The sequence below is a fragment of the Prorops nasuta genome, unplaced genomic scaffold (genome assembly GCF_024137725.1).
Source record: "Prorops nasuta isolate Cenicafe-Biocafe unplaced genomic scaffold, Cenicafe_Pnas_1.2 PNAS00009, whole genome shotgun sequence".
NCBI classification, from domain to species: Eukaryota; Metazoa; Arthropoda; class Insecta; order Hymenoptera; family Bethylidae; genus Prorops; species Prorops nasuta.
Window position 1 is genome coordinate 4,059,817 of NW_027116806.1, and position 13,728 is coordinate 4,073,544.

The 13,728-nt window shown below is 40.0% G+C and overlaps 2 protein-coding genes across 3 annotated transcripts; one reads left to right on the top strand and one right to left on the bottom strand.

Annotated features, from left to right (window-relative positions):
- The first annotated feature begins 866 nt into the window (after positions 1–866).
- On the top strand, positions 867–13,715 carry LOC136776528 (BTB/POZ domain-containing protein 7). 2 transcript variants are annotated; one of them, XM_066732113.1, is made up of 12 exons: positions 867–1,320; positions 1,672–1,743; positions 1,866–2,123; positions 2,206–2,570; positions 2,658–3,208; positions 3,275–3,438; positions 3,574–3,958; positions 4,045–4,197; positions 4,286–4,442; positions 4,538–4,716; positions 10,773–10,985; positions 11,490–13,715. In XM_066732113.1, the coding sequence occupies exons 3-12, from the start codon at positions 1,885–1,887 to the stop codon at positions 11,784–11,786; spliced, it is 2,703 nt and encodes a 900-aa protein (XP_066588210.1). In that variant the 5' UTR covers positions 867–1,320; positions 1,672–1,743; positions 1,866–1,884; the 3' UTR covers positions 11,787–13,715. The 2 variants fall into 2 exon arrangements, with proteins under 2 accessions (XP_066588210.1, XP_066588211.1); XM_066732114.1 differs by having other exon boundaries at positions 11,493–13,535.
- On the bottom strand, positions 4,792–9,987 carry LOC136776532 (uncharacterized). Its single transcript, XM_066732123.1, has 2 exons — positions 9,734–9,987; positions 4,792–6,325 (listed from the first exon to the last, which is right to left on the bottom strand). The coding sequence occupies exon 2, from the start codon at positions 6,227–6,229 to the stop codon at positions 4,994–4,996; it is 1,236 nt and encodes a 411-aa protein (XP_066588220.1). The 5' UTR covers positions 6,230–6,325; positions 9,734–9,987; the 3' UTR covers positions 4,792–4,993.
- Positions 13,716–13,728: the final 13 nt, after the last annotated feature.

The following is a 13,728-nucleotide window of genomic DNA, read 5'->3' on the forward strand; positions in this document are numbered from 1 at the left end:
GAAAATAAAAAGTGGTAGTAACAGCTTCCTACTCATAGCTAAATCCAGCTAAATCTACCTTCTAGAAGATTAGTTATTTCTACTCATGAGTTTGGTAGTCTTTACCGGATACTCGAGTAGAGTAGATTAGGGTCGGTGAAACGTTCGCAAATGCAATGATGGAAACCTAAGAATTCGAAACCAAAAAAGAAGTGATCATTCTAAATAGACGACAATTCAGCGTAAAAATGACAATTACCATTTAACTTATCTAGTTTATCTTCAGAATATCTTTATTTCGAGTTCTCGAACATGAAAACTGCTGTTTTGGCTTCAAATTCTTAAGTTTCCAGTATTGCATTTGCGAACGTTTCACCGACCCTTATACCATTCCTATCAAATGAGACCAATTAAATGCTTAGAATTTTAGATACCACTCGAGCCTAATAGTAAAAACAACTCGAGTCTGAAAGTAAAAGCTACTTGAGCACCTCTACTAGGCTCATCAAGTATTTATTGCTCGACACTCGAGTAAAAGTTACCACTGGTTACCACTTTTTATTTTCAGTGAGAGAGTTGGACCCGGACCTTAAAAATCTAGATAGTAGACGGAATCCGAATATAGCATTAGCAGCTCCACAGTCCACGCTGTCCACGACTCATCTCTCTCCACCACGTCCTAATTGTACCAACAGTGGGTAATCGTTCGCTGTTGCGAAGCCCATAACGGCCATAACCCAACAACAAAGAAGAGGAAGAGAAGAGAATCTATCTTGCGCAATATCTATTGTTTATGACTCATAGTGACCCCAGAATAGAGTTAAGCTTCGTTTATGTTATTATGGTTATGGTTTATGGTTAAGGTTAGTTGTAGCCTGTAGGAGACAGTGTCAGTCATATAATTCATACACAGCACAACAGTATCGAATAGAGAACATAAATGGGTACGAAGGAGGCTGGAGATAAATTAATCTCTTGCATCGCAATAAAATCATTGGATAACAATATTTGATTTAGTTTCTAAAAGCTTCTCTATTAAATGTTGTAAATCCATCCTTTGGTTTGGAGTAGCTTTAAATTATAATAAATAACTGTATTTAGTCGAATTTCCAATGATTGTGTTTTATCAATAATGAACTATCATGAAAGATGACCGAGGTCAAGTGATTTTCTTTCGTGTATCGATGTCAATAGTTTAAAGTTTTCGCTGTGTGTAGGATACATCGAAGTATAAACATGGCCGTCGTAGTGCCTTACGACAAGTATTTGTATAAAGTTAAATCTCAAAATGTTGTAAGATCTGCTAAATAGCAAAAGCAATCATGTATACACAACACCCAGGTAATTGCACTACAATTCTAATAAATACCCGTATCGGTAGGTTTCTTTACGTGCCCTCCCTTTAAATTAGGTACGTGTATGCTTGCTTACGTGCGTGCGTGCGTGTGTGTTTGTGGGTATGGGACGTCTCGTCAAGTTTTGACACAATAAGTAACTCGCTCCTCAAAAGAAGAATAATTAACATTAGAAAATCTTTTACCTTTTTTTTTTATTGCAATCAATCCCTTGCACTATTAATGCACTTTAGACAGATTTGACAATAGTACTGAAATATTATAAATAATACCAAATCATTGTTTGCTAATTTTTCCCTTTGCAATCATCCAACTAATTCTTGTTTTATTTATCAAGTCGGACAAAAGTTTGGTATTGTAAAGCATGACAGTACGCATGACCAATGATATGGGACATAAATTTACACAGGTAACTACCAAAGCTTGTATTTAACTATATCTTGAGAAAACTAAGTTAATTGAAATTAAGAAATTTTTACGGTAAATTTCTAATTTACTGATTAATATAAAGCAATAAAATAAAACTTTCAGGCTGGTGTCTGGGTGAGCTATGAATGTATTTCAAATATTTATTCCATGTGCGCTACAACGCAAGGAACAAAGGGAGAACTGTCCTCTCGGTGAAAAGGGTTGTTGGCCTGTGAGAAGACGGAGAAGCAATGTCTTATATATGACTCAGAGAATGGGTGCTAGTGCATCTTCGAGCATCACCAGCGTTGGTGGTGATTCGGTTCAAGCTGCTAGACTTTCATTCTCTGAAAATCCAGAACAACATGGGATTACGGTTAGGTAGGTAAATCTAGAGATATATCTTTGAAATAAGCATATAGTTATTGGTGGAATTATAGTTTCCTATTGTTTTTCTTTTAAGGGAAAGGAAGAAAAAAGTTGCAGGATTTGCCACTTTGCGTAAGAAGTTTATTAGGCGCCGACGGTGTTCAAAGGCTTGTGATCATGGTAGAATAATTAGAGAATTAGTATCGGCATGGAGTCCCTTGGAAGCAACAGCGCTTCTGGAAGAATACGAAGCTCTAGCTGCCTTGAAGGATCTCCATGTACAGGCGGAGCTTGCCAGACCTCCAGCTGCAACGTTCAAGCAGGATCTATCTCTGCTGTACGACTACAAGCATTGCTCCGACGTCGATCTAGTCTATCGAGGTGCTTGCTTTCCAGTTCACAGAGCTATATTATCAGCTCGCTCTCCTTACTTCCGTGATCTGTTATCTGGATGTCCTGGTGCGTAGTTTATGGGACAGATCAACTCTATTAAACTACTAAACCCTCTGTTAAAAATTGAAAATTTTTTCTTGGATCTTTAAATAGGATATGGTGCCCGAATATGTCTTGAATTAAGAACTCCGAATCTCGAGGTACAGATGTTCTCTGCACTGCTCCGTTATTTATATACTGGTGATATTTGTCCACACGATGGTAATCTGGAAAGCAATCTTTTGCGTCGGCTTGGTGAAGAATTCGGGACGCCAAATCTCTTGGAACATGATCTCAGATATTTATTGGATACTGGCGATTACGCTGATGCAGCTTTAGTCTTTACGTCGGACAACGACTATCAGCGACCAGACAGTGGGAGCTCGGAATATGGCTTCCGACCAAAATTGGAATTACCTTGCCACAAGGCAATACTTTCGGCTAGATCTCCATTTTTCCGGAATTTGATACAACGAAGAACTAGATCGGGCGAGGATCATACGGAGAGAGCGCTACACATACCAACTAGAATAGTTTTGGACGAAAGTGTAATACCTAAGCGATATGCCAGAGTCTTGCTACACGCTGTTTATCTAGACAGCGTTGACTTGTCGTTAATACTTCGAGGAAGCGGCTGTGGGAATGGCGCTGGAAGTCTTGGAGAGGTAAAAATGATCTGACTGTTTTTGATGGATGGAAAATAGCAGCAACCCCGATATATGAATTTTCAGGTGCAAGCTTTAACTCATACTGGTAGAATGCGACCAAGTCCCTTGGAAGAGGCTATGGAGTTGTATCAGATTGGTCGATTTTTAGAGCTAGATATACTTTCTCAGGGTTGCGAAGATCTTATTTTAGAATGGCTTACTCTAGAGTCGCTTCCAGCCGTTTTGAAGTAAGTACATGCTGCTCGAATAATTGGTAATCGATAATCGTCCCTACCACTTAGTGTACACGCTACAATTATTTTCCTCCTTTGCATTGTCGTCGTAAAACTGATGTGTTAAAATAATAAACCAAAAAATTACAGATGGAGCAGTCAGCCTCACGGTTCAGCCTGGGTCCATAGACAGGCTTTGCATTACCTTCGGGAAGAATTTCAGCCAGTAGCGTCTTCCTCCATTCTTCATCAGTTGGACCACGTTCATTTGGTAAATGTACTGGAGAGTCATTTCTTGCAAGCTAGTGAGCTGGAAATATTGCAAGCGGTGCTGAAATGGGGCGAGCAAGAATTGGTTCGACGGATGGAGGATCGGGAACCAAATTTGGTCAGTCACACCGTACACTCTGTGACTAGAAAAGGTGTAAAGAAGAGGGACCTGAGCGACATAGAGCTCAGGGAAATTCTCAGTGATCTTTTACCGTTGGTTAGGATGGATCATATTCTGCCTTCCAACAGTGAAATATTGGTACAAGTAAGTTTTACTACGCGTGTGGTTAGAATATAAGTATAGGTAAAAATATTTATTGCATTGGAAATGATTTTATTGTAAAATCATAGGCTATAAGAAGGGGTCTAGTCTCGACACCACCAACACACATGATAGGCGACGAAGGTGACAATGTAAGGATGAACGCTTGGATAAGAGGAGGGAAAAGGAATGGACTGTTCGTCAGGCCTCGTCTATTTATGCCATACTATGAAGAAATAAAGGTAATTCATTATTTCTTTCACTTAATCGTTCTTTTATTCTTATGTACCTTTAAACTGTCATATAAAAAGCATTGATTTTTATCGCCAGTCCTTGGTGGAAGACCAATTGATTCAAGAAGCTGATCTCGTGAGAGGAAGAAGGCCTAGGTATGTCAGCGACATACCCGATACATTGTATATGATTGATGAGAAGGCGAAAGCTGTTGGAACCGTGGGCGTAGATGTTTTGGCTGCTGCACTGCCAGGTAGTTTTCTTCGTTTAAAATTTGGGTCTCCGGGTCTCGATGGTTCGTACTCGATTTAAAAACATTAATAACGATATGGGGGTGGAAAAAAATAGTTCCAGATTCCGCTACCATGTCTGCCATGATAAAACGGGAGCAAAAATTGCGACAATCGCCTAGCTGTCAACGTGCGATTAATTTACCACTTTCGTCGCGCCATGAAATCAGTAGGCAAGTCCGTTTGAGAGTCGTCAGGGAGTTCAATTTACCAGACGCTGTAGCAGACTTGCTGGAAGTGAGTATACATCCCTATTTGCATGAGAGAGAGAGAGAGACATATATATATATATATATAAATTAGCAACAATATTTTTGTGAAAAAAGGAAGTTTAATTATATATTTCACATATTGGAAGAGTCATCGTGGGAAAGAGAAGGAGCCAAGTACTCCCCCCCCCTCTTTCTCTTTCCCTTTCCCTTTCTCTCTCCGTTGCATTTGTCAGGTATCTCAGCTAATACACGATTTGTACTTTAATTTTGTAATAGTTTTCAAGTTCCTTCCTTTTAATAGGTTATTTTATCAGCCAACCTTGTTTGTCGAATAGGCAAAGAATGTGGAATAATTTCTCTTTGTATTCCTTGCTACTATCACAGTTTAAAAAGCTTGCAGCTTCCTTGCCTTCATTCTCTCTAGACCCGTGGCCTCTCGGGGCTTGTATCACCCCAGCCATTCTGAGGCATTGCTCGAATTTCAACGGGGCGCAAAGCTTCAAATGCTGGTCAAATTTGTTTCTGGTAAATGTTTCTGTGCCAAGTTTGAGTAACTTGAGGCTTTTGAGAAATGATTCGTAGTAATAATCGATCATCTGGTTCAAGGAATCGTCCAAAACCTCTCGCGTGGCGCTTGAAATCAAGAAGAAGACGAGATCGTTGAGACCGTAGCCATAGTAGGTCAACTGAAAGTCGACTATCTTCATGTCAGCGATGTTTCCGGCGGTGTCGTAGCTGAACATCATGTTGTTCACCCAGAAGTCGCTGTGCACGATCGTTCCCCAAGGCTCCTCTGGCTCTTGTTCGCTCTCGGCCAATTTCTCAGCGTACTCTATGGTTTTCTTCGCAGATGCATAATATTTCTTGGTCTCCTGGAACTCTCCTATATCTTGCAGAGCTTTGATCAGCATGTCGCTCAAGCATTTGGTCGCAGTGTCATTGACCGGCTTGACCAGCGAAGGCATCACGACTCTTTCAAAGAACTCTGGCCTATTGAGTTTAAGGGATATGACGACTGCGTGAAAACTGGCCAATCCCTTGATCGCAAAATCCATGTGGTCTCTGTCCATTCCTGTGATTCTATCTTGCATCTTGAAGCCCGCCACGGTGAGATTCTCCAATACAACTACGCCCTGCTCGTCGAACTTGTCAGGATCCTTCAGGCCCAATCTGCCACCATAGAAACGTGGCACGATATCGATGAGGTTTTCCCTCTTTATTCCACTTTCCAGTTGAACTTGCGCGTACGCTGGCACAATGTCTTTGTAAAAGCTCAATTCTTTCTTAAAAGTTAAGGGGCTGTTGAAAAGGTCCAAGAGATAATCTGATTTTGGTGGAAGTTTGATCACGAGATTGTATGTCTTTGCGACATTGTCTCGAGAGACTGTGGCGTCAATGGCGAGGACTATGCTGCCAAAATTTTCCCCGGGCTCCGTCAGGTATCTCCATTCTACGCTCTTCACCTTGTAGTCTTCTCCCAATGATTTCTTCACAAGACCATGAAAGTCTTGGATTGGCAAAGGACCTAGTTCCGGCATGATGCTAATGCCCTTTCGCACGGAGCTTTGTATTCCAGTTTTGGTCTATATCCTATCTCTCGCTTCGTTCTTCTCCCCCTAGAATCTTCCAAAAGCCTGTAAAATACAAAGCATGGATATAAATGCTCTCGCACATGCAATTTATTATTTTTATATTCAATGTTTTCTCTCTATACCACGGAAGATTATAATCGAACGCGACTAATTTGACTTTGAAAATTGTCCTTCGCCTCGCGACAGTATATATGCTGCAGTAAAGGATGTTATTATATACATATATATATATATATATATATATGTACGTATTCTCTTATAGGAAAAAGTTAACCTTGAAAGCCTCGATCGTCTTTTGAAAGTTTTGACTTTGTCTGGCATTGCATGCGTATATATCTACACACACACACAAGTACATACGTACGTCTGCCTTTAAACATGTAAATCTCATCTCTTAATTTTTTCCTTCATTTTTCGCCTATTCACCTAAGCGACGTAATTGTCGAGACCCGTCTCACTTTAACGTAATCGCTCCCCGCGGTGAGTATGCAAGCGCGAAGAGACAATAATTTTCGTTAAATTCCTCGCAAAGTCGCTGCAATTTTCTCATTCTTTTTTATCAAGCTAATTTGCTCCTGCGAGCGCCTTTCGAAAGATGCGCGTTTCCTCGATCGATGATTCGTTTATTCGACGAAGTAGGTTAAAAGCGATAAAGCTGGACGGAAAATAGTATTGTCTACATATATATATACTGTGTATGTACGTGTGTTAGGGGCCAGTCACTCTTTGCTTGGTAACGCACTGTCACTAACGCTTTTTGACGATGAATAATTTTGCTGCTTCTTTTGCGCGTAAACGATATCTTTGTCATTAGGAAATAAAGGGGATAAATGTACAATGATGATGATAACCGTGCGCTCCCGTTCATGCATCATCGTTGTTAATACAAGCACGTGGATCGAGCCAGTGGCGAGAAGCATTTGTTTGTATTGGTGTTTGTCATTCGGTGCGTGGACAGCTGGCATTCGACAGAGACCGATCAAGTCTACTCAGTGTCGATTCGTACTCTTATCGCTTATCATATACGCATTTGGATTATACCGTTTCAATCTAATACTTATTTACTGGAAAATTATGAGTATCTAGGGACTGCTCCATTAGTTTGTAATTGTACCTTTCTTCGTTTATATATTTTAAGCTGCATCGACTCGATCCTTCTGCCAATTCTCCATTGAATATCGAGCATTCTACAATTTCTTTCTATCTCTAACTTATCAATATCGTGCTGGCCACTTCGTTCGTGTATCGAGATAACGATACACTGATATTTTTTATTCAAACGGCACACGCAAGTTTTCTTGTATATGTGTACTGCTGAGCTAATTGGAAAAACCACACAATTACCATTAGGAATATTTATAGGCAATTTTTTAATTATTTTAAATGTTTACGACACCAAATGGACATAGACAGACAGACAGAATGCTTGCTTGCGTAAATCAATATTGAAAAAAGGAAAAGCACAAAATATATCCACACAACTCTCGAGCCTGTAAATGGAGGTAAAGTAATTCTCACGATTGGCTCCAACGCGGTTGTTATTATTATCTTTGACAAGGCTGTATACTTGTTCAATTTTTATTAAGCTTTGCTCGTCATTATTTACCGCAGATTAAAACTTGCGAAATAAAAGCTTAGAGATAATACCGTCGAGGTTTTAGGAATTTCCTGATCAGTTTTGCATGCAGCGTAACGAGTAAAATGTGATTGCGAAGGAAAAAGTAGCTACGATAAAAATACTGTATATGCGTTATATATTAAACACGTTGGATTTGTGTGTGTGTGTGTGTGTGACGAAATTTTTTGCTTGCTGTATTTTTTTCGAGAGCAACTATTACTGCAATAAGATTATTCATGTGCCAGCAGAGCATAGTTAAAACTCGTGGTCATTACTGATATACGCGCTTGAAGGAGAGCACTAGAAATTATCCAACCAACTGAATCATTCCGAGCCTCGCTGCTGATAAAGTGGCTCAAGCTCAAACTCAAGCTCGAGCCAATTTTTGTAAAACTACCCGTAGGTGTGAAGAAATTAATCGAATGTCACGCAATGGCTCTGTATTAATTGTCGCGAGTGATTTTTTGAGTTTATTGTCAAGTCATTCAAATTCCAAGGTCGAACGACCAAACTGGGTTGGTAACTGACCTAGCACTATATAACACGTGATCGGCTCTCTGTTTAAATTTAGATTGGAATTACTTTCTTTGTCATGTACCGCTAGAGCTTCTATCACTACTGTATGTACGTAAAATCAGGCTTCGATTGACGCGAATCAAACGGTAAGACATTATATATACATATACATATATATATATATGTATGTATGGCTACTGCAAAGTAATCCATGAAAATTCTCGCGTTCGCGCATTAATCTACATTCTAAATAGAAATGTTTAAAAAGAAAAATTAAATATAAATATGCGTTTATTGATACTGTCACTAAGGGGCTGAGCGATATTTAATGCAGCTTCTCAAATTATTTCACATTCACTGCAAACGTAAGCTTTGGAACATTTTAAATTTCAACACGTAAAGTATTAACCGAGTTGCTCAATAAACGAACAAACTATAATATATTTTTATCGCCTGATATTACACTCTGTCAGTCTTGCGTCAATTCTTTGGAAAATCATGAATATTAAAATTGCTAATTGTTTTACACTATGGTCTCAGGCCTGTGCAATTACGCTCATTCAAATCGTTTGGTTGTAACAGTCAAGAGCATTTTAGGCTGGTATATGATTTTCATGTAATATTTTTACTACCACCCCGACTACTTCTAACATTGCTGGTATTTTCATTATCAATACCATGGTCGGTAAATAGTTGTTGAGAATAATTATTACGTTGTCAAAGCACTGCCATGCATTTCGTTAACATTTTTTGCGCTCTCACGACTGTTAACAGTTTTTAATCAGTTGCAAACTGAGAGTACTGTATCTTTTCTCATAATTGAACGACGATGAGGACGGTCCCTAATAATTTTAAATTTCCTGCCCTATCGTGTACAAAGAGAGAGAGGGAGAAAATCTCTGAGAGAAAAATTAGTTTGACAGCAAGCTTTCAAGCGAAAAGATTGCTGTGCTTAAGAGGATCGAGTAGCTTGAAATTCCGCGCCATTTATTTTCACGTGTTGATAGAAATTAAAGTGGGTGGTTAGCGATACTGCAGGCTGGTATTTCATAATCGACGCTTAAAAATAATCCCTGGCTGGGGGGGGGGGGGGGTTTGAAGATTTCTATGATTGACAGAAAAGACGATTTTCATTTTATCACATCCGTGTATAGTACTTATATCAGTGCATGATTTCCGTAGGCAATAATTTTCATTCGACTTTACGCTTGTTCGTTGCTTTTTAGAAAGCTTTTATCCCGCGAACTGCAGACACAAAGTTGCTGCACCGTCGAAAAAGTTTGTGCAGAGAAAATGGGGTAAAAAATGGACAATACCTTAATAGTATCGATGGTGAGATTGTTGGCACGTGTCGTGTCGGATGGTTTATTCTTTTTTCATCGAAGCAAAGTAAGTCGGAAAATAGAGGAGAGTTGGTCGTACGATTGACACGCGGTTAGTCTATATCACTGCCAAGCGAAGAGTCGGACTCTGTCGGACTAGTCGGAGAGACTCGGTGAGAAACCGTGTACGCTTACGGCTGACCGGTTGCTTTGCTTCGCGTTCAGTGTCTCTACTCCAACCAAACGTCTGACTTTGACCCCCTACCACTTTCCCTCTCCTCTTCCCCCCTCGCCCGCTCCATTTCTGTCGGTACCACACACACACCATTATATAATTTATAACAGTTTCCTTCGTCGCGATGCAAGAGCGTTCGAACCGTCGCGTCGTCAAACTCGGCTGCTCTACGAGTACAATAAGTCACAATCAAAATATTTACATTACAATAACGTCCCATTCTTTCCTCTCTCTCTCTCTCGTTTTTTGCTCGACTCCGTCACTCTGCACAACCGTTCAAACTCCTGACACAACACGACTCCATTGATCAACCATTTATGTCCTCCGAGTCGTTTGAAATTGTTCTAAAGGCGGCAGCAGGAAATTAAACATAGCAATTGGCTCTTAATGAGCTTTCGTGCAAAAGGACCGTGACCCTTATCAATCGCGTAATGCGAGAGACCGTGAATAAATAAATATAGTATACGTATACGTGTGTACGTGCGTGCGTCTATTATACACTTATTCATCCACGAGTATCAATTTTGTGAGGAAATTTGAGCTTTAACTATATAGACGTGAGAGATTAGGCTTGCTTTGTTTTATCTCGACTAGCCGGTGTTGAAATGTATTCAAGTTTCTCTTATCGATTGTGACTGCAGGATTATCAAATAGAAGTTGTAGATATAGACTCTTGGACAATACGTTTATCGACGTGTGGAGGATTTGATCCTTTTCAATAGAAATACTAGCTATTATTTATTATCTGACAGAGAGAGAGAGAGAGAGAGAGATGGTAATTTTTATTATCTTTTTCAGAGCGCAGCATCCTGCGAAGCCAGAGAGGAGAACGACAAAGTTTCCAGTGTCGAAGGTTTCAAATCATTGACAGCGGATAGCAACATGGAAACTTCTGTTCCTATGTATTATGGAAGAAACATGACATTTCCACGACCAACTTCCTATTACGCGCGCAGGCACGAGTTACCAGCGATAGTTACAGAAGGAGAAAATTACAGGCTTCTTGCGGAGGTACGATTCACTCCTCTGCAGCATTTTTTGTTTTATTCAGAATTTCATATGAGAGACAATGGCAGCCACGAATCGTTCGTCATTTCCCATGCTGCGCGCGCTTCGCTCGAGATGAGAAAATTATTTGGATTATGCAATAGAGGTTTTTGCAAGTACCGACGGAAGATTAATGGCAACGCATTCCTGAGATGGATCGATCGTGCGCCTTTCTACGTTTCGTTTGAATTTCAGTAGGAAGAGTGTTTACTGTGTAGAGAGTAGCACGGGGAGGGGGGATAGTCATCGAGAGGCTATCGTCGCGCAAACACAAATTTATTAGGTTATGTCGAGACGAAGAGGAAAGAATCTCGCGTTTGAATCATTCATACCACCCCCCCCCCCCCCCCCCCCGTGCACCGTGCTTCGGTTGCACGGGCCGTTTTTTTTTTAAGGAGGTTCTTCCTCGCAGCAATCATCATCCATAATCGAATCTTTCATTTATATATCGAACCTTTGGAATTTCAGCAGCAGCAGGAAAGCAACTCTTGCAGCGACGGTCATTTGTCCGGAGTGATGCCCGATGTGGCAATGGCAACTGCCGCTTTCGATGCTCTGCAGCTGCTGGAGCAGCCGGAACTTGATTTGGATCTCGGGGATGGCGCCTCTCACATGATGCAGCACACACCAACCTCGCCGGGTGCCATAGGTCTTCATCGTCCTCAACAGTTTCATCAGCGACAGCGACACTTTTCTGGATCTGCTCGCGAGCCGCTTTGCATCGTTTACCGTCGATCGGGGAACGATCTGCCGAGATTCATATGAGACATGCCTGAGTACGATTAGTCCTGAGCCCGAAAACTCAGGCGTCGTACTTATCAGAGAGAGAGAGAGAGGGCTAATTAGTCATAGGCTACGATCAAACGAGTCTGCCGATGGACTTGGATCCAACGGTGGGTGGAATAGTCTTGCCCTGTAAAAAGTTCAATATATATATATATATATATATATATATACATATAAAGGCCATCGTATCTGAACACAGTTATTGCCTCTCGGAGCTTCAGCCTCGGCGACCTGTAATTGTTGCGAAAAAATTGCCAACAAAGACAACTGGAATAGGTAAATTAAGTGTATAAAGCTAAAGATGCATTTGATGAAACTCCTGCGCGATTTGTCTTTTTATTGTAATAATTTCCTGTGGAATCAAATGACGTTGCGTTGACATTTTTATGGGATATTCTGGTTATAGACTCGATTTTGAACAATCGGAAGCTGATAGGCGTGGAGTATTCGAAGGAACCGGAGGGTCGTGTTAGAGCTGATTTTTTAAAGATTCGCATTACTGTTCATTGAGAATAACTTTGCAGAATAACGTTTACGACTACAGGGACCGTAAAATGAGAGAGCTAGCTAGATACTTAGCAGTAGACAAATTCCTGATTGCTAGAAAGGTCTTCCTGTAAAAAAAAGAAAAAAAAAAAGATCCCACGAGAGTCGTGTCAAGTAAAGATATCGCAATGCCAGTAAATTAGATGAGAAAGGCATATATCTAGCAGTGCTAGGAAACCCTTATAAATTTTAGATGCGTTTCCCTTCAAATTAAGTCAAAAGTTTAAGAATTTTTGAAAAGTTCGACGCCGCATGTTATAATATCGCTTTTCTAATTAATACTTCTCTCATTATTAATAATACTTCACCATAATTCGTAAAGTTATAAACCGATAAGGACTAGAGTGTTCAAGTTAGATTCGAATTTATCAACGGTTTCTCGTTATTGATAGTCCTTGATCTGGAATTCAATTTTAATGTTATTATCGTTATTGATAAAGCGCTATTTTTGACGGAGAGCAATTATAATCGTGCTTAAAGGAGCAAATGCTCTGCTATAAGTATTCTATTTCAATGACAAAAAAGCTGTGCATTGCGATAAGCAACAACTCTTATTAAAATTCATCTCACGATTCTCTTCAGCTATATCTTAATAATGATAAACAAAAAAAAGAAACTCCAATGATGAAGCTAGCCAGCTAACATCATTCGTATTCTTTGATAGGAAAAACTTCTTGTAAAAAGTAGAAAATGCTGCATTTTCCATAAATAAAATAAGTTTACAAACGAGTTATTGAACGAGGTATATAGGATCTTTGCTTTTGCGATATTCATTCACGTTTTAGTTTCTATTTATGGAACATGGTCCATAGCCAGATATAGAATGAGAAAAAACGCGGTAACTGCATCTGGCTGATTTGGCAAAAAGACTTAGCGCGGCCGAGGGTATGCGACTTTCTCCCAATGTACTAGTTGTAAAATATTCATGAAACCCCAAATCGCGCAAGCTAATTGCACATGCAAGTGATTATGGTATAAATATATAAATATTACGATAAAACAGAAGGGATAATGAAAGAGATTGTTTGTATCGGACGATATTGAATTACGAATCTTTCTTTTATTATCCTTTCCATGATCAATTGGATTCGTACACTGCCGATTTTAACCAGCGGTTTATTTAGAACGGCACAGTGTTAGCCTCCAAGCTACTATCCTACCTGTATAAACTACTCGGATGAGAGAAATCCAGGGGCTCGATTCTGCATCATTTTCACGCGTGAATGTCTCGTTCGGTCTTCCTCCGTTTGTGGATGAAAAGTCAAGTAGCGCGATTCTTAAACGTCTGGCTATTATGCGTAGGACGTGAAAATGTGTTTGGAATCGAATCTCGAGAGAGACGCACGGGGGGGGGGGGGGGGGAAGGATTGATAGG